Genomic DNA, 22,513 nt, shown 5'->3' on the forward strand with positions numbered 1-22,513 from the left:
AAAAAATAAATGAATTTTGCAATAATAATATTATTTAATATTAAAATAAATGCTTAGAATAAATGGCAAACAAATTGAATAAAATAATTAAAATTTTAAATATAAATCTAATTGATCACTAATTTAATTTTAAATTAATTAAATTTAATTAATCGATCGGATCCACATTTGACCCGGTAATATGAATTTTTCATGCAACGCGGAAAGACCCTTCTTTCGTTCACATCCTGCACTAACTAATTTGCCTGAAGAATGCATTGACTCCAAGTCAATCTCTGACCCTCATGTCTCATGTCTCATTCTACATAGCAAGTGTGACCCAATCTTAAATGCTGAATTCTTATAAGCATATTTTTAAATTATATATATATTTTTTAATTTTAATTATATTTTAATTAATATGAGTTATATTACTATCCAACACTATTAATTATTATTTAATATTTTTAAAAAATATATTTTTATTTATCAAATTACTATTTTTTGGGAAAATGAAATTATTTTTTTTTTTGGATTATGGGCATAAAAATATTATTTTTAGCGGTTAATATAGCTAAATAATTTGCTTGTATTTTTTCATTTTCTTTTACTAAATTGATTAAAATTGATATAAATAAAACATATTATATATTAAATTAAAATTAATTAAATTTTAAAAATATATTAATTTTTTTATAATATATATATAAAAAGAAAAATATACACTTAATAAAATCATAATTATGATAATTTTACCAAAATTACGTTAAAGAATCAGTCCGTGCCAAGTCATCACTTCTCTATTGCTTAGAATTTTAATAATCCCAAGTCCTACTGAGTCATTTTTTATTATTATACTTCCAACTCATAGTATGACCGATTGATTTTCTATAATGATGTTATGTGTGAAATCACTTGTGGACCTAACTCTAAAGATATTTTATTTTATAAAATAAATAGCATTAATATAATTATTTTTATACATTAAAGAAACTGAAATATGGATTTGTTGAGCTCTTAATTTGGAGTCAACTGAATCAAAAATGACTTCAACAGGAGCCGTGGGTTTGATATGTGACATACATAGGCTTCTCAGGACATTCGCTTAAAATATGATATGTGTCATACGCTCGGGGCAACTTAGAGATCTTCCCTAACGGGGCATCATAAAGATCTCTTCATGGGATTTACTTATGGATCCATAACATACATAACATAACATAATCATAAACATGGGGAAATCAATGGGTCATCCATAATCTATCATACACCAATAACAAATATGCAATTATGCAGTATATTTGTGTTCTAGACACATACATCCTACATAAATATGACATAATGCATGAGGATGATCATAAATTAAATTTAAAAATTTTGCATTTATTAAGGTTAGAATTACTCACCTCTTGTAGTCTATCAACCACCTAACTCGATCGGTAGCTATTCTCGATTCTTAACCTTTTGAGTCCTCTAGCCCGTTCCTATAAAATTAGACCCTAGAGAGTTATACAAAGCTTTAAGACTCTACACAATAATAAACATCTTATTCTAGGACCTTAAGAACCATGAAATTAAATTTTAGAACCTTGGAATCGAAGGAGAAATAAAATGGGCAGAACCAAGTTCAGTTGTTGGAGTCATAGGCTTTGGCTACCGAACCTTGGAACATCGGGTGCCTATTTTAGGCAGTAGCCACTATGGGTGGTAAAGTCTAGGACTTTGGCTGCCGAACCTAAAAAATTTTCACATTTCTTGAGAAACTACATGCTTCAGCTGCCGAACCTTTGGTTTTTGGCAATTGAACTTGGGAATTTCCAAAACTCCTAAGTCGAAAACCTGCAGAATCCTTCTCTATCAACACCCAAACTCCTTCCAAAGTTTCAAAACTCAATCCAAACACGTATACATGTAAGGCCTAAAACACTTGAAATCATATTTAATACCCACATACATTAATCAAAAACTCAAATCCTAGGTTTTTTTCAAACCTAACATAACATATTTAAGGATTCTTCAAATCTATTAAGGGAAACTAGCCATTTAATGCCCATAACAGTTAAAAATAACCAATCTAACAACAAAACATGCAATTGTAACGCAAAATCATAAAAACCTAACCCTAACATGCATAAATTCCCAAAACTCATTTTAAAAACAACATTTCATGAAATTGAAATTATAGAAACCTAATCCCTTATCAACTTTCTTAGATATACCAATTAGATCAAGAAGAAAAGAATGTTACCTCTTTTCTTAGAGCTTGGAGGTGAGAGAATCAAAGCCCCAAAGCTTGAATTTACTCTTCTAAACTTCTAAATGGAAGAATCCACTTTCAGTCTTGAAAAACCCAAGGAAATCTCTTTAAAGAGCTTTTTGTATGCTCCGGCAATTAAGAGAGAGAGAACGAGGAGAGAAAACCAAAGTGTTTTGGCAGAAAAATATGGGTTTTGGTCCCTTTTATACCCATGACGGTCAAGGGACTTTCGATTGCCAGAAACATGCTTTCAACTATCGGAGTTCATTCTATCCAAATGGGTATTTGAGCCATAAAAAGAACTTTGGTTATTGAAAATCCATCTTTTGGCTAGCAAAGTTCCTTCTGCCCAAAACAAACACTTAAAAACTTTTAGGGAATAAAATCTTTAAAACATTTTTATTTTTAAATATTTCAACACACATATATACATACATAAATATATTTTGACATCTTACCGTCACTTCCTTATCAGTGTAGTTTTAATTTTTTTTCACTAAAATATTTCATCAATGACAGATATTTCGACTACAAAAAATGGCAGGTGTTACAATTTCACACACACACACATGTGTGTGCATGTGTGCGTGTGTGTGTGAATATTTTATTAATGTATTGTAATTGATCCTTGCTTCCATGCAATGCACAAAGGATAGATTTGTATAAATTGGAAAATTTTTATCTAAACTCAACCTATTATGAACCCAAGATATAAATATACAGAATTCATATATTCAATAAGTGGATCCCACTATACATGTTATATCTTATCAAATTTTTTGATACCATTTTTTGCAGTCAAAATTTCTTTATAAATTGTATGGTAATGTTCAGGTTTTAAGTTAAAAAAATCCTCAATGAGTGTTGGTTTAACTGTAGTTTGGTTTTTATGTAGCTTCTCCATTTGAGAATTTTTATTTTGTCTTGAATCGCTTATAAAGTTGTTAGTTTAATGAAATGGAACATTGAACTATTAGACTAATACATATATATATATATATATATATAATAAGATTATAATTTTCTAGACTAAGGCAGCTTTATGGTACAACTGATGGTTGCGTAGCTCTCTAAAAATCATCTTTGAACAAGTTTCTTAATAACTTGGGTGGTGATGAACTTGGCTTGCTGCGTCTGTATGTCTTCAGTCGGTAGCTAACTATGAGCATCCCATGACTTTTATAACTTCTATTTGGACAAAAAAATTTAAATAAGTCCTTTTATTTTTAATAGGGAATTAAATAAATTTTAAATTAAATAGATTCTTATACTTTTTAATAAGACAAAATAAGTTTACACCTAATAAAATATTATCTTTTCAATAATAAGATATTATTTTTTCCTAATTTTAAATATTAAAAATCATATATCAGTTTTAGTTAAAATAAAATTAAAAAAAAATTGAAAACGTTGTAAATAAAAATTATTTAATATTAAAATTATTTTTCAATATTTTATTATTTAAAAATTTAAAAATATATATATTTTATTAATTATAAATTTATTTAATTTTAATTAAAAAATTCATATATTTGTTTAATTTTAAATTTATTTTATCTTTAACTAAAAATACAGGGAGTCGTTTAATTTTTATCATTTCTATTTCTTATTTCCCTAATTATTGAAAGAAATCTATTTATCTTTTCTGAATTCTACAAATTCAACGTCAAATCCCTCTGAGTCAATCAGATGATCATGTAATCATTTTTTAAATTTTTAATCAAAACATCAATTCCATGACCTGGACAAAAAGATTAGTAATAATTCAATCAAAAGCAAATAGTAATCAATTAGGATAGGCAGCTGTACCTAAAATTTCTTTCCTCTCTCTCTCTCTCTCTCTCTCTCTCTCTCTCTCTCTCTCTCTCTGAGAGGTGATAACAGATGAATAATATTTTCATCATAATAATTTTTATTTTTTAATTTTTCTATTTTTTAATTATATTATTTCTAATAATTTTTAAATTTTTATCTTTTTAAAAAAATATTTACACCCATTCTCATATTTATTTGTATTGATAGAATTTTAAGTTTTTATTTCCATTTTAGGATTTGTTATCTTCTTTATGAGATCTGACATTATTTTTTCCCTTACTAAATATTTTTTTTTTCAATTTTTCATATCATTAAGCTATTAAGTGTGACGTTTTATTATCCGAATAAAAGCGTAATAATATGAGGTATGAATTCTCAAGTAGATATCAGAATTTTATGATTTTTAAATTAAATTTTTAAAAAGATTTTAAAGTTGAGTGGTGATAAATTATTATGATTAAAGCTTGTTTTCGCTGAATGATACCCAAATACTTTGTAAAAATAAATAAATCCTTTAAATTAGTATAATTATTATTATTTATTATTATTTTTTATATGTAATTTATTTTAATTTTTTTATACAAAATTATAGTAATATAACTTTAAAATTGTGTTTTGTTTTCATTTAATAGAATTTATTATTTAAAAAATAATAATCTTAAATAAGGATGATAATACCTACGAAAATTATTATATCCGATTTCGAACTTGATTAATATTCTTAAGTTTTAAATCTATCATAAATCTAATTATTATTACTCGAAAAAAAAATATGAACCATTTAATTTTATATATTTTAATTAATAATTTATATTTTAAAAATTTAATAATTTTATAAAATATTAAATTGCATTTTATATAAAATGAAATATATAAAAATTTATAAATATTATTAAAATATATATATATTTATATTTAATTAAATATTTATATATATGATTTCGGATATCGAATATCCAAACTAGAATTAAATATCTAATCCTAATTTAGTTTGTAATTATTTTTGTCTAAAGACTAAATGATAGGAAGAGGTATAAGGTTTAAACCTTACCCTCCTTAAAAATAAAAATTTGAGTATAATTTATTTTCAATAGAATCATTCATTAATAGTTTAATACTAATTCATTATTATATTAAAAAAAATCTAACCAAGTGATCATATAATATTTTTTTAATAACATGGTTCTCTTAAAAAACAAACATATATTTTTTAATAATTATAATATTTTTTTTTCTTTTAATTATTGGGTGACAACAATAAAAGCAACATTTATATTAAACTAATTAAAAGGCAACTGAATCCCAGAGTTTGCTATCCACTCTCCTACTTTATTATAATTTAGATCATAATTATTGTGGAAAAAAAAATTAAAAATTTAGAAAGAAGAAGAAGAAGAAAAGAAAAGAAGGCAAAATTCACACAGCAGTTACAATTTAGATTACGTCAGGAAAAAAGACGAACCAATCCCTGGATTTCTACAAGAAAATTTCACTGGTGCCTCAATCGTCAGCCAAGGACTCTGTGTCTCTGTTCTCAATTACATGATGGAACAAGGGGGATCCTGGTAATAGTCTACTGGGTGCCTAAGCTCATACGCATAAGGATAAGGAACCCCTCCCACATAAGGCCAGGCCAATTGCTGCAATTTGACCTCCTCTTTCTTCTCTTCTTTCTTCTCTCCCGCAGCGCTCACGCTTACTAGCTCTGCGTGGCCAACGTTCTTTCTGAGCTGAGTTGTTAGCTTTACAGCGTCGATATCCCCTACCACCTCTATCTGGCTCTTATCTTGCGCTCCTAGAGCCGCTGATTCCACACCTATGAGAAACAATATAAGCGAAACCCATCAACGAAATGAACTGAAATTGCTGAATTTTGCAAAGTGAAGATAGAAAAGTTGGTCTTTTTTATCACCTGAAAAGCTGACTGCAATCTTCAAGGCTTTAGAGCGGGACTTGGGGCCATTCAGGGAAACCTTGATCACCACCTTTTGCTGCAATTCAAGCAAACAAAACCCACAGACAATTTTCAAATATTAGCATAAATCGTCAATAAAAAGAAAATTATGTAAATAATTATTTCTTTAATTCAAAAACTTACTTTCATGGTTCGTTGGAGATGTGTTATGAGGTTTTGGGTATTGAAGAAGCGGGGGAGAACAGAGCAGGGTCTGAAATCAGAAAGTCTCTGTTTACTTGGTTTGAGTTTGTTTGCAATCAGTCCTGCTATTTATAGAGGCTTTTCTTTGCTATTCTCTTTATTTATTTATTTTTTCTTTTCCTTTAGGAAGCCACGTGGAAACAGAAATACGTGTCAGCCTGTGCAGAAGACGTGTCTGTCTGGTCTGCTGATTCAGTTATAATCAAAATTTTGAAGCAATTAAATGTTTTAAATATTAAATTAAATGAACAGATATTCTTAGGTTATTCTACTATGCAATTCATTGGTTTACGTTTTTATTTCTTATACATATAAATTAATTATTATATTTATTTTAATAATAATATAAATAACATAATGCTTGATATATCATACTCGAGTTAAAAATAATATTAAAATAAAATTCTCTTAATAAAGATGATTATAAAATTTTAATCCTAATAATTTAGGTAAATTTTGCCTAGAAATCATTTTCACATTACTAATTCAACAAGTTGGATAATATTTATATTTATTTTTAATTATATAAAATGAAAAGATTATTAAAAATAAATTTATATGTTTATTTATGATTGTATTACTATAAAATAATTTAATTAATTTAGTTTACTCTCTCAAATTAAACTAAATTGTAGAGATAAATTAAATAAAATTTATTTATTTTTAATTATTTGATCATTGAATTCTGGAATCCAAAATTAAAATTTATGCAACAATTCAGCAAATCACAATCATAAGCAATTATAATGAAAGGGGAGATTCCAAAATGGGAAAATAAATTATCAACCATTTTAAAATTAAAATTAATAATAATAAAATAATTAATAAAAGCTCATTATATTAATAAAATGATTTCATTAATATGAAAATCATCTTTAAATTTATATTTTATTATTTTTTATATTTCAAAAATATATAAATCTAGTCAAACTGAATTAAATTGAGAATAAATTAAATTAATTCAAATTTTCTAATTAAAATCTTATAATAGTTCAAAGGAGAAGCGAGAAACATAAACTGAGCGTTGCTCAAATGTGGTAAGATATTGCCTTGTAAGTTCAAGGATTTATTATGAAAAGAAAGTGGACCTCACTCGCCGTGGCATGTGGGCCATCCACCCTTTATTGGATGAACATTGAACAAGTCTCAACTTTCTGTACTATTACAAAACTAAAAATTCGTAGATTTTATAAATGCCGAAGGCATATTTTGTTATGAATTATTGCTCAGTAGTAAATTATACTTTAAATTTTTTGTGGGGTTCAATTTATTTTTTAAATTATTTTAAATGAATTCTATAACACTAAAGTTAACAAAGTTGACAGTGTTAAATTAAACCATTTTTATTATGGACACAAAGTTATCTATCTTACCTATAAGTGATTAACATTCATTGTAATTACATGTTTTCTTATCCCATTTAATTATTAAATTGGTTATTTTCTATTGTGTTGTATATTGGTCTATTTGGTGTTAACATAAATTTGTGCTTAAGTTATGTATATATTGCATTTTAAAAGTAAAAAATATTGCAATAAATTAATAAATTTCATTAAAGTAATATCTTTCATTACAACAACTTGCATTACAGCAAAATCACCCCTCTACAAAAGCATTATCACAATTCACATAAAAAAAAAAAAAGACTGTATTCCTGTCAACAAATATTTCCTTAATATCCATACTCTATTAATACTCCAACCCACAACAATCACATATAATCCCAAACTACATAATAAATCAGATAAATATAAACAAAATTCATGACAAAAGTAATACCAATATTAAAAATTTTACAATCATATTACTCTTTGTATTGTCCATATCAACTTTATGTTTATTGCCTTTTTTCACTTATTTCAACTAAATTCTCTCCCACTCTATTTAATCCAAAAATAAAATATGCCCTTTACATTTTCCTTTGCTCCATCAACTTAAAAGTAATTTTTTTTTTCTACTGAAAAAACTCATTATTAAATCAATTCCCCAAGTTGAAGTTTTGACATCAATCTATTCAAAGTACCCACATCCCCCACATTCCACATTCTACCCAAAAAAGTGAAATACACACATTATTAATAAACCCAAAAATTACCAATTTTCCACAAACCCTAGATATTACACATAATAAACTCACATGAAAATTTGCACAACTATAGAACCTTTGCCCAGAATTAGACTCCTTCAAAGTTGTCCATACTTTAGCAAGTGCTTGACAGTAGCATCTCATTAATAGCTCACTATCGTCAACTATTAACACAAAAGACATTATAGATGATAGCAAAAGATTCCATTTTCTTCATTCAATCACTCTTACGAATTGAATTAAAAGCATGACAAAGTGAATAGCAATTGCTACGTCACAAAACGTTTGTAAGAAGAGGAGATGACGGTGAGGTGGTAATTCAACGTTCGTCTGTTGGCACAAGACCACATGACCTGTACCTGATTCTTTCTAAACTAATTTGTGTCAATTTCGATTTTAAATGTTCACTTTAAATAGTTTATGTATTAATTGGGTCAAAAAAAAGTTTAGGGTATAATTTGACTATTGAGCAATAGTTCAAGAGGCAAAATGGATATTTCGCCTTTTATAAAAGTGGATTTTCTTTTATAAATAATAAAATTTTAAAATTTTCACAATGATTATATAATTAAAAATAAAGTTTATTATGATACTAATTATTTTTTTACAACTGATTCAATTGGTACGGGAATTCGACATCTCACAATTATAGGCACCACTCCAATATCACCAAGTTAAAATTCATTTGTAAAATATATTATATTAATTAATAAACTTTAGTTCACTGATACTTAATTAATTATGAATGATTTTAATGTTAATTTATGATAATTTTTATTATCTATTTCATGTCACGGCCCAACCTATGGGCCGGACTGGCACTAGAACCTGGGCCAGTCTAAAGCCCCCGAGGCCCGTAGTAAGCTTAACTATTCCTCAACCCAACTCTAAGGCCCATTGGGCCAAATTTCAAGAATTCAACCGGACAGAGTTCGGCCATAAAGTGGACCTTTCAACGGGGAGTTTTTGACTCACTCGACCTGTAAACACAATATATAATCAATTGGGGAGCTCAACTCACCCTCTACATACTCAATGTCATAAAAATAAATGGGAGCTCAGCTCCCTCATCCAGTCCATCAAATATGCATATAATAATATGTTTACAGGTCCAACATGATAATTATATTACATATCCAAATCAAATAAATATTTCTAACACATGTGGAAATTCTAGGAGTTAATAAAATTACACAAATATTTATAAACAACCTGCGAAGGAGAAAAATAGGTTAACCACAACAAAAATCCTCTTGTAGCCTGAAAAATAATGAAAAGGAGTGAGCGTTCTACTCAGAGAGTAAAATATCAATTTTAACCATAATTTCTATAACTATCTAAAGCTAATGCACCCTGTAGAGTGAAATGCAACATCAGAAATATTTTCACATCATAACAACAAAAAGGTAATTTGGAGCACTCACACACCCGATAATGTCAAACACTACATATATGGGAGTTGATCCCCTATACAGCTCTCTTATTCCAACTTGTGCTAGCGAAGAACTCAGCTCGAACTTTCACTTAATAAACCAAATTGGGGTCCCAGCGAAGAACTCAAGCTGTGTCTACCCCGAAGGAATGGGTCCCAGCGAAGATCTCAAGCCGTGTCTACCCGTCCTGTCCATAGCCAACACTATACCATACGTACGCCAACGCATGCACACTGCTCCAAATTACTATAACAACATCCATGTCACTTTAATAGTTGTGAATGCAACATAAGACGTGCCTAGAGTTTAACTACATAGATATATACATATAAGTGATGCATGGGCATGCTTGAACATATAATAATTTCAAAATTACAATTAAAATTAATATTTTACTCACAGATTTGACAGCAGTCACTGTGGCAGCTAGGCGGAGGAAGAAGGCTTTCCCGGCTCACCTGACAATTTTATTACAATTATTTAATAAATTTGACTCAATACAAACTAAGAAAAAGACCAAAGACGTCCTAAGTCGTGCTGAAAATCCGGCAGAGTCTCCCCTATACCTATGACCTACCCAACCTACAAATGGGTTTAAAACACACTTCTATATCTGCCAACCATACATCCACATCTCAATCACATCACACAACCCCTCCTGGGCCCATCCAAACAGTCATCAATCACAATATGTAAAATTACAGTTTAGTCCTTATAATTAACCATTTTTTGCAAAAACTATCCAAATAAACTCTAAAAATTTTAAAACTTTGCCCCACGGTCCTTAGCAATATTACTAGGCTAATGCAAAAAGAATCATAATTTTCTGAGCTACCACGAATATTTTATGAATTTTTAATCCCATTTAAGTACTAGAAAATTACGAAAAAGTAAGGTTTGGGTTTACCTATGCCGATTCCGATCTCAGGAATGCGCTTGGGGTGTTTGACAATGGTAGGGTAGCCAAAATCCCGATCCAATTCTAAAACTTTTTCGGTAGCCGGTCTGTCTGGCTAGAAATTCACAGACCCAGACAACTATCGAATTTCCACAAATTGAAGGTACCTACACGAAGCCCACAACACGGGGGTTAGTATAAAATTTTTATGGAATTTTCTAAGCTCATTTAATGCTCGGAAAAACACTGCGAAGTTCAGTAGGACCCACCAAAAAACGGTGTCAAAAAATTTTGAAATTTATATTTCTGTGAAGCTCTCGACGAGTGGAGCGCTCTGGTACTCTCGAATTTCTTGTGGGGTTCACGGTTTGCGAGAAATCTAGCCCAAAAGTCAAAATGGGCTAAAACTTCCAGGACAAAAATTAGACAAACCGCTCAATGGATTTTAGTGTTCTTGGTATCTATGGAAAGCTCTCGAGGTGTAGATGGTGTTTGACACAAGACCCGCCCCAATTGGTAGCCGGATCAGCCGAATTTTGGCCGGGAAGCTGAAACGTCTAGCGTGCAGAGGGAGCTTCGCGCGTCGTTTCCAGCAGCTTTGAAGGCCGGCTGGCGGTGGGGAGGCGTCGGGGCGGTGCGCCGGCGAGGTGGGGAGGCAACGGCGCGGCCTGGGGGTGAGGGAGGAGAGAGAAAACGGGAGAGAGAGGAGGAGGGACGGGACGCGCGGGGGAAGGGAAGAAAAGAAGAAGAAGGCCGATTTGATTCGATCGGTCCGATCCGGTCCGGTTTGATTTGGCCAATCCGATTCAAAATACAAAATTTTTAATTTTTACTCTGCCTTGTGACAAAAAACGAGGCCTAAAAATTCCGAAAAAATTCTAGAAAACTCAGAAAAATTCGTAAACTCCAAATATATTTTTAGTTTTGCCACATGGTCCTTAAATTAATTTTTAAAAATCATCAAAGTTTTATATTTTCGGGAAATCAAACCCGATTTCGAAAATCTGAAAATTTTCAAATAATTTCCTAAAATTTAAATAAAATAAAAATATTAATATTACTCACAAAATAGAAAAATTTAAATTTTGGGTTGTTACATTTCATTTTTAAATTAATATAACAATTAATAATGTTTCAATCAAATGATCATTATCAAGATTAATTAAAAAACCCACTTCAAGTTATTGTAGCTCTAATTAAGTCCACTTCAATTATTTAATAAATTAAGTTAAAAAAGAAATGGTGACAAATCTAGCTGCTAAATTCATAATGTGAACAACCAAAAGATTGAAAGTCAAGTATTTGACTAGTATAATGGAGTCCTCCATATATATATATATATATATATATATATATATATATATATATATATATATATATATATATATATATATATATATATATATATATATATATATATATATATATATGCACTCAATTATTTTTTAAAATTTTTAAAAATATAAAAAATTAAAATATCTAGTGTTTTTGTTGCCTCATTTAAAATTCATTAATTTTACAATAAGAATTATTAAAAAGAGATATCTTTTTTTTTCTCTGTGTAGTCTTTTAATTATTATTCAGCTAGTTATACTTTCATTAAAATAAAAATTCTCATCATAATAAGATTTTATAATGATTAAAATTAAATTATAATTAAACATGAGTAGTTTATAATAAAATTTTATTGACTAAAATTTTGTAATAATAAAAATAGAGAAATTTTAATAATAATTTGTTAATTACCATCTTAAGATCACTTATTAAAATACCTTTAAAAAAAGAATTTAATTGTTGGATGGAACGTTTTTAAATTTGATATAATCATTAAATCAATAAAAATAGAAAAATAAGAGTTTAATATTCGATGGAAGTCAAATTAAAATTTAATTGATATATTATTAAATAAACATTAAATATATTATAAAAATAATAATATATTATAATAATTAATAATTTGATATATTTTATAAATGATTGTAAATTAAATCTAACTAAATTTCAATATGCAAATTATTTTAAAAAAATAATTGAATTTTGAAATAATAATATTATTTAATATTAAAATAAATACTTAGAATAAATGACAAACAAATTTAATAAATTAATTAAAATTTTAAATATAAATCTAATTGATCACTAATTTAATTTTAAATTAATTAAATTTAATTAATCGATCGGATCCACATTTGACCCGGTAACATGAATAACGCGGAAAGACCCTTCTTTCGTTCACATCCTGCGCTAACTAATTTGCCTGAAGAATGCATTGACTCCAAGTCAATGTCTGACTCCCATGTCTCATGTCTCATTCTACATAGCAAGTGTGACCGAGTCTTAAATGCTGAATTCTTATAAGCATATTTTAAAATTATATATATATTTTTTTAATTTTAATTATATTTTAATTAATATGAGTTATATTACTATCAACACTATTAATTATTATTTAATATTTTTAAAAAATATTTTTTTATTTATCAAATTACTATTTTTTGAGAAAATGAAATCATTTTTTTTTTTGGGATTATGAGCATAAAAATATTATTTTTAACGGTTAATATAGCTAAATAATTTGCTTGTATCTTTTCATTTTCTTTTACTAAATTGATTAAAATTGATATAAATAAAACATATTATATATTAAATTTAAATTAATTAAATTTTAAAAATATATTAATTTTTTTTATAATATATATATATATATAAAGAAAAATATACACTTAATAAAATCATAATTATGATAATTTTACCAAAATTACGTTAAAGAATCAGTCCGTGCCAAGTCATCCCTTCTCTATTGCTTAGAATTTTAACAATCCCAAGTCATACCGAGTCATTTTTTATTATTATACTTCCAACTCATAGTATGACCGATTGATTTTCTATAATGATTTTCTGTGTGAAATCACTTGTGGACCTCAGTCTAAAGATATTTTATTTTATAAAATAAATAGCATTAATATAATTATTTTTATACATTAAAGAAACTGAAATATGGATTTGTTGAGCTCTTAATTTGGAGTCAACCGAATAAAAAATGACTTCAACAGGAGCCGTGGGTCTGTGATCGAAGCAGGACCAACAAAATCGAGCACACTACTGTATATTAATAAGCTAAGATCGTGAAAGCCATGTAAATTAATGTTATTAATTTCATTTTGGTTGAATTATAAAAAAAAAAAAAAATTGATTTAATGATTTAGAAAGCTATTTTTTTTTATTTCTAATTTTTATAAGTTTATCTAAATTGTCAAAATTTTTATCATTCTGTTTAATTTTTTTAATTAATTCTTCAACTTAATTTTTTGATTGATCCAGCATTTTAGATGGTAATTTTTTTATTGATCCAGCATTTTAGATGGGTGGTTTTGTCCACCCACTTTTTTTTCTTCATTATTATTAAGATAGTTTTTTTACTTAACTTATAAAAATCAGTTTATGAGTACTTAAACATTTAAAATTTTAAGTAATTAAGTGTTTAGTTAAAATATTTATACGTGACTAATAAGTAGTTAATATATTTAATAAAAAAATAACTTATAAGGACATATATTATTACAACGACTAAAAATATATTAAATAAAATTTATAATAAAATTTTAAAAATTAAATGAGGATAATATATTAAAATACTTACTGAAACTAGCTTATAAATACAAAGCTGACTGCGTCTTCAAGCGGAGAACTTAAATTTTAATAGAATTGACTGAATTTTTAAAATGCATCAAAATTTTATCAAGATTTTTAAAATTTGAAAATTTTTTTAATATATTATTTTCTAAACAAGAACTTGTTCTTAATTAAGGGGAGCAAAAATTCGTTATAATTGATATAACATGCTGTACAATAAAGTAATTTAATTGTTTGCTTATAATGTTAACTTTAATGGGAAAAGCAGAAAAATGAAGAAAGGAAAGACCCATAACAAAAGGTTTACTCAAGTTGTTGTCACAATAATGGCCTTATGGCTTATGCTTAATTATCTTCTTAAGTTGGGTTTGAAAGGGAAAATTATTAAAAAATAACACTAAAGAAAGAAAAAAAAATCCACTCTTAGATCCTCTTATTCAAAAGTCATATTCAATGCTCTAAATCACTCATTATTTTAAAAGCATGATCTTATCTAAGTTTCGTCATCTAAGTTTCATCATCGAAAGTTTCCTCATCTAAGTTTCGTCATCGAAAGCAACCCATCCCATTAAAATTAAATTATGAATTTTTCTTAATTAAATTCGATCTATTATGAATTTAAAATATAAAATATATAATTGAATCTACTTATTAATATATAGTCTCACATTATTATATCTTAAATTTATAATGAATTAAGTTTAGATAAAAATTTATTTTAAACTATAAATAAAGCTGAAATTTGCTCATTCATTTTTTTTTAATGAGAAACCCATTTTTTTTTAATTATTATTATTATTTGACGCATAATCCAATTTATTATCTCTTGCTAACATCCTTTTACCCAATGAGTTCTTTGAGGTAAACACCGGTGAGCGTGGACTGCTCATGGGTCGATGTCTAGTTGAAACTAGTCTGAAATCGCTAGTTTCAGTTTACCTCGAGTATAAATCTGAATCGGTCCCTAAAGCTTTTTTATGATTTTTGTTCAATGTAGTTTTGATCAAATCTAATGGTTCAGATTTTTTTTTCAATTTTTTTAAAATAAAAAAAAAGAAGGTATTGGTTCGGAATCAAATTGGTTGGTTCAATCATGGTTCAAGAAAACTATAAGTTTGATCTTTTTTTTATTCGATTTAAATTGGTATGGTTTCAATTCGATTCAGGGGCTAAACCGACTTTTGGTTAGGTCTAAGTAAGTGTTCTCATTGGTGGTTATCTCTTTTCCTCCTTTTATCCTATTGACTGTTAATTATTGCAAAAAATGATTAAAATATCCTTAACCATGTATATTTTCCAAGAAAGAGAAACAAGAAAGCATGAGCTTCTCTACCATAATCTAGTTGTCACAGACTGCGATTGAGTGGGATCCAACTCCATCCATCAACTTATCCCTAGATGAATCCATAGCCACTGAAAACACAAAGATTGGTGCTCCAAGAAGAGGTCTTGTGGGTTAACTCACGACACATAAGTCCAACCGAATTGAATATTTGTTTTTTGACACAAGATTTTTTTTAATTTTATTTAAAGAAATTAAAATTTTACTAATTAAAATCTAAAAATAATATATATTAGAAAACTTAAGAAAAATTTCGGAACATTTCTGGAAAATTTGATAGGAAGAAGAATATATTTTAGGAAGACTAATATATTTATTATACTATTTAAATATAAAGTTTAAATTAAGGAATTAAATTATAGGTTTTGTCAAATTTTAGAGACTAAATTTACTTAATTTTAAAGACATAGGAATCAAGTTTTAGGTTTTACCAAATCTCATGGATTAAATTATAGTTCATCAAATTCTAATTTGTGCATTTGATAAAATTTCTTTGATTTTGAAAGATTTCATTTAATTGTCCAAAATTAATGTTTTAATTTATTCTATCAATAGGACTTATAGTTATTAATTAAATTTTATATATGATTTATTACACATATCATGAAATGAAATTTAGATAATAATTAAAAAAATATTTTTTTTAGTATTTTTGCTAATTAAGTTTAATAAACTAAATTTGTCCAACTCGAACTCACAAGCTTAATAAATAATTAAATTAAATGTGAATTAAATTCATAAGTTTGATAAATAAGTTAAATGCAAATAAATTCTCAAGTTTAATAAATGAATTAAAAGCGAGTCCAACTTAGTCAAGCTCAAGTTTAGTAAAATCTAAACAAGCCAAATTCCTGGTCAAGAAAACCCAACAAAATGAGTACTCTTGATTATTTAATACCTGTTTACACTCCAACTTATTCTAAACATTTTCTTATATTTCTCTTTCACTAATCAAAAAGTAAATTAATGATTAATATTTTTTTTCTAAAGTTATACGACTTTTGTCCCCTTTTTTCTTATTAACTTTTTCCATGATTGGAACAATTCAAATATAATGATCAACAGATTTTGCTTTACACAACCAAAAGGAGTTCATGGAAAGACCCTCACCAGTATTGATATCATCTGAAATTTTTTTTACCTCTTTCCGAGTTCCACGATGCTATAGATCAATAATTTTAATATGGAGTGTTGCATATTTATATGATCTAAAAATATACATTCCAGAAAATAATACAAGTTATCCTATGAGATATATGTATTCAACTTGAGAGTTTCACAATAAAGGATGAAAATGACCCAACCTTATACCCAAGTTGGTACCTAATAGACGATTGAATACAAAAACCAACTTTTATAAAGACCGACTCATACCCATGTAAGAGATTGATAGTATATTAACCAGTAATGTGACATAAAGTACTTTTCAATATATGAAGTATACATTAAATGCCTTATACAAGTCTCTTGCGCACTCCAATGGTACTTAGTAGATCACAAATCGAACACCGGGCATCTCCATGATTACATGTATGCCACCACCTATCTCCATCACCATACCGCCAAACAAGTATAGATACTCCTCCATGCACATATCCTAAAGGAAGGATGTAAGTTCTCATCCAAGGGGGACTCTCTCATCACAATAAGAAAACTCTACATGCCCCCTTTACAGGGAACCTAGAGCAGATCCTTTATTATATCTCAATTACTCTATATTTATTTTTTATATTATGTTATTTTATATTAAGTTACTGACTTGATCGTCAGAGATCTCGTGACCAGAAAACCCTCGATCCTTTTTTAATCACAATTATGTTTCTAAATTACATGTGTTTCAAATTTAAAATCTGCTAATTTTAATTTATATTTATATTAATTATATATTGTGGACTCAAAAGAATCACACCATAAACCACACCCTAAAAATTAAGTATTAAGGTGAGAAGCCTAAGTCCATTTAAACCTTATATTAAAATCTCTTATTTTCAATGTGTAATTCTTTAACCAATTAGATCATAACATAGACTTTGAATTGCATAAATTTATCACTTTTTTTACATGATTGGGGCAATAAAATTTCAGTGGATAAATTTTTCTATATATTGAGTAAAGGAATCAATAAAAAAAATTATATAACTTTGTAAAATTAGATTCAATAATCGAGTATTGATCTCGGTAGACAAAATCAGCATATGTTATTTTGTTTTCACTTATTACAACCTAAACATATCCTCAATAGCAACTTTTGCTATTTGACAAAGAAAAAAAGAATAGTTCTTAAAAAAAAAAAAAGGTAATAACAGATGCTAATAATCTTGAATGCGAATGTTCAATCTTCTAAGCCAAATAGAGTGAATGGTCATGTGGAACAAATCAAATCTCTTGGGTGGTCCATTATTCACTAGAAAATGCCTTTGGACTTGCTTTACTCTTCTCTGCATTCTCAAGTATTGCCTTTGAGATATGCTCATAAGTAGCTCCTTAATTTTGGGTATGTCTTTTACTTCTATTTGCACAGAAAATGCCTTCCAATTCAGTACATCACTGAAAGGTGGAACATAACTATCTGAAATTAGCACAGGAACACATTCTGCATAGATAGCTTCCACAACTCTTGGGCTTGCCACTTCATATCCACTAGGGCATAGGCAGAACCTGCTCTTTTTTAACATGGACTCATATGACATACCTTTTGGTAGTTGCTCATAAACTTGGACATCTTGGTCTTTGTTTTTCCATTGATCTAGTAGTAGCTGCCTAATGTGCCCGTGCAGCCGGCCGGAGAAGAAGGCGAGAATAGGTCGCCGGGAAGGGGAGAGGCCACCCACAAGTCCTTTAGCTTCCCCCGTTCTTAGATGTATTTCTGGAAATGAGGCATCTTTTGAAGGGTTGAATCCTTCAGAAGTATTTGCATTACATAAAACTCTGATTGAATTATTGAACAAATTAGGAACGTAGGCTGATGTACGCGGCCCCTGTAATTGAACAAAGCAATCTCAATGAACTACACACAAAATTTGCTATAAGAAAGTCTTTTAATTGAAATTATTTTTTTGTTTATTCAGCTTTAATTGAACATAAATCTCATGATTTTAATAATGGCTTAGTGCTATTAAGTGAAAAGTTGTTAGTTACCATTTGAAATTATTAAATAAGAATAGATTAAAGCATTTTCTTGATAACCGAACTTGAGAATTATGACATTACAAAGAAATTCTCTATCAATAATTAACTTTCTTTCTGTTGATTTTCAATGACTTCTTCTTTGTGCCAATACCAATTATTCAAGCCGCAATTCTTAAAATGAATAAATAAATAAATTCAAGCCGCGACGTATACGTTGGGCTAGGCATAAAGGTACGCCTAGTTTCTATTTATTTATTGGTTTTTTATCTGGTGAAATATCATGCCTTGTACGTCAAGCTTTCACCAAAAAATCTCAAATTCTGAGGCAGAATTGAATGGAAATAAAAGGGTATTATATAAATTACTACAAGGTCCTTTAATTTATCAAAATTAATTATTTAGTCACTATTATTTTAACTATCTATGTTTAATTTTATAAAATATAGAAATGTTTTATTTGAGTTTTAAAAAAAATGAAAACCCATTATGACAAAATACAAGGACCTAATAATAATTTATGGGAAAATTTTCCACTAGTTTTATCGCTTCCGATCCAAGTCTAGCCGTGCACAACAAGTATGCTTGTCTACTATCACTAATCAAATCTTAATATCTGTTTTACCTAATGGGAAGACTAAAATTGGATCCAAATATCCATTTGTATGTTATATAATACTATTTTTAATAAAGAAATCTTAATCTCTCATATTGTCTATTTATTCTTTTTTTTTTTGACAATTAATTTCGAATGAAAATCGTATTCGAAACTCTACAATTCTAGAGTTGACTCATTACAGGAAATGTTAGATTTAGTAGTAATAATTTTTATTGTCAAATGTATAAAAATTGCTGCTATAAGTTTATGAAAGTAATATATGTAATGCTGCATAATGCTGTAATAAAATTGTGACTGTAAATATTTTATAATAAAATTATAGTTGTTCTAACAAAATAGTTATTAATAATAATTATTATTTTTGTAAAAAATTTTCAATGATAATAATAATTATTATTATATTTTTTTTTATATACTATTAGCAACAATTATTTATATTGTTGTTATATGTTAGCTTTATAAGTAATAAAATTAATGTTTGTAAAATTTTTTTTGCTAATTCTAGAATTTATTGTAGCGACTCCAATACCCTTAAATTAAAACTAATTGATTATTTTTATTCGACTTAAAAATAAGACATAATAAATATGTATATATCAAATTCCTTTTCATATTTAACTCATTGCCATATCTAATAATAATTAAATTGATATAGCAAAAATTTAAAGTCTAGGTTACTAGATCTAGCATCACTTGAACAAAATATAATGTTATAACTTGGAGAAAATTAAATGTTGATATTGCTTACCCAATCATGGCAAGAGAGCATGAAATGATCAGCACCAAGGCTTCGATTCCAATAGGGATGCTTATTGGAAATGATATTAACATAGTCCACTACAGCACGTCCAATGGCATGAATCTCATGGGCGCCAGGCACATACAGGTACTGTACCATCATTACCACACTAAATGGAAGGAAGTAAACCATAGCCTCATTAGGGTCTCTAGTTCTATATGAGTTGCCCTTGTCCAGCTCATGAATGAATCTCCCTTCTGTGGAATATATACTCTTGCATGGCCCATCATGAAACATGGGAGGTTCCCCTTCTTCATACACATATATCTTGAATAGCTTCTCCATCTCCAAATAGCTCCTGAAATTTAAAAATAAATCAACAAATCATTCTTATAAGCTTTTTAAAATCATGATTTCTTGTATTACCAGACATGCACTTGTATTTTTGGCATTTTCTATATGCAATAGATAGAATGTGAATGTAAATTATTTTTTTTTATAAGAAAAATTTATTATAAATATTGAATTTCAGGAGAAACTTAACATGGATATGGCCAACTAGAACAAGGCCGATAGGTCACCCTGATACAACTAATGCAATCCAAACAACAACAAAATTGCATAAAATGACAGCAGATGCAGGAAACAAAATGATCCAAAAATACAAGATGAAAAAAAGCCAAAACATATTGGTGCAAAAGAGACACTGTGTGAATGTAATTAGTTAATTAATACCTGTGGAAGGCATTGGCATTTCTATAGATTGGACCTTGTGGAACATAGTCTGGATCCTGGTGGACTGAGGTTAGGTTCCGGACTCGAGCTGCTTCTCTAATGGAAGACCTCACTCTAGCCAAGCTTGCTTCCATTTTCTCTATCCTACTGTATCTCTTGATAACTTTTTCTGAGGCATTAACAGCAACTTCATCAGATTCTTTAAGGTTCAGCATTTCTTGCTCGTGTCCCTAACGAATCAAATCAATTACCCACTAAGACAAGTTTAATAATTAAAAGAGACAAATAATAAAACGAAAAATGGAGCAATTCTTACTGATTGGTTCAGTTCTTTAGCAATCAAACTATCTGAAAAATTGAAGATGGAGTAGTTTCCAGGAGCCGCTTCTGCTAGTGAAAAAGAAGCTAAAGGATAGGAACGAGAGTAACCAACTCTCCATGTGGTTCGAGAAGGCAATGCAGACCTAGAAAAGCCTTGAGGAACCAGTGTACAAACCACCACAGATATCACAACCAAAGGTAGAGCAACTATCAGAACCAAGAAATAAGGAGACCCGGGTGATGATGATGATAAGGAGGAGGAGAGTATCTTGTTTGGAGGCCTCATTGATCAATCTCTTCAATACTTTTCACTATTGGTTTCTTTTGAAACCTTTTGGAGCCCTTAAAAATCTAATAGGATCAGAATAATTAGAAGAAGAAGACTGGAGGGATTCATTTCTTGCTTTCTAGTTATTCTTTGCTGCTCGTCAAAATTATTCTCTATAGTTATTATATCCAATAATGTTGAGGTCTAGACCTACAACTTTTCTGAGACTGTCACCAATAGTACGTTCTCTTCGAGTTTAAGTTATGCCCACACTTCACAATTAAAATTAAAAAAATATTAAAAAATTAAAAATTAAAGAATAATAAGACGAGGAGATCCTTGGAGTCATGCCAATTAATCCGCACACATATTTATACAAGTGAATAAATTATAATTTGACTACATATGATCCAATATAAATTCTTAGAAAAGTGAGATATAAATTGTGAGATACATTAATCAATAACCACTTGATTTTTTTTTTTTGGAATCAATTACCAACTTGTTGAATTATATGTGGTTTCAAGAATTAGTGCAGAATTGTATAGTTGATCCCAAGAAAGGTCTACTTTGCTGCATGCACTCATGCAGATGAGATGCAGCATAGGGAAAGTTGCCGTCGCATTTGATTACACCAAGTTTAATCGTGATTCCAAAACCGTACCAATTTGGGTTTGTCCGATTCACCTCCGTCGCCGGTACGAACAAGCTAAAAGTGCACAAGAATCAGTGGTCTTGACGTTTTAAGCATACCAGAAACTGTAAACTCTCTTCCATTCTATGTCTTTTTATGTCCAAACGTCAATCTGAAATGCAACAATTTTTCTACCCGGAAAAATCCAGCCTATTTTTGACACCTGTTTTGTATATGATAAATTTTTTTTTTTTTTTGGAAGATAAAGTAGATTCGTTAGAAATATGCATTGCAAACAAAACAAATATGGACCCAAAAAACTACAAAACAAAGAGAAGCAAGAGGCCCAAATTAGTCTAGCCCGAAAAAGGGAGACCACCCGAATCACAAGAACTCAGCCTACTGTAAGCCACCCCTTCCAAAAAAAAAAAAAACCCAAGGGACCATCCACAGGAATCAAGAAAGCCAAA

The 22,513-nt window shown here is 28.6% G+C and overlaps 2 protein-coding genes across 2 annotated transcripts; both read right to left on the reverse strand.

The window, feature by feature from the left end:
* Positions 1 to 5,466: 5,466 nt before the first annotated feature.
* On the reverse strand, positions 5,467 to 6,264 carry LOC110634540 (disease resistance protein Pik-1). The gene is made up of 3 exons (XM_021783586.2): positions 6,150 to 6,264; positions 5,964 to 6,042; positions 5,467 to 5,867 (listed from the first exon to the last, which is right to left on the reverse strand). Exons 1-3 carry the CDS (start codon positions 6,153 to 6,155, stop codon positions 5,590 to 5,592), a joined length of 363 nt encoding a protein of 120 aa, XP_021639278.2. The 5' UTR covers positions 6,156 to 6,264; the 3' UTR covers positions 5,467 to 5,589.
* An 11,506-nt stretch (positions 6,265 to 17,770) lies between these two features.
* LOC110652636 (probable glycosyltransferase At5g03795) lies at positions 17,771 to 21,631 on the reverse strand. The gene is made up of 4 exons (XM_058149962.1): positions 21,137 to 21,631; positions 20,821 to 21,050; positions 20,095 to 20,443; positions 17,771 to 18,579 (listed from the first exon to the last, which is right to left on the reverse strand). The coding sequence occupies exons 1-4, from the start codon at positions 21,425 to 21,427 to the stop codon at positions 17,911 to 17,913; spliced, it is 1,539 nt and encodes a 512-aa protein (XP_058005945.1). The 5' UTR covers positions 21,428 to 21,631; the 3' UTR covers positions 17,771 to 17,910.
* Positions 21,632 to 22,513: the final 882 nt, after the last annotated feature.

Source organism: Hevea brasiliensis, chromosome 7 (genome assembly GCF_030052815.1).
Source record: "Hevea brasiliensis isolate MT/VB/25A 57/8 chromosome 7, ASM3005281v1, whole genome shotgun sequence".
NCBI classification, from domain to species: domain Eukaryota; kingdom Viridiplantae; phylum Streptophyta; class Magnoliopsida; order Malpighiales; family Euphorbiaceae; genus Hevea; species Hevea brasiliensis.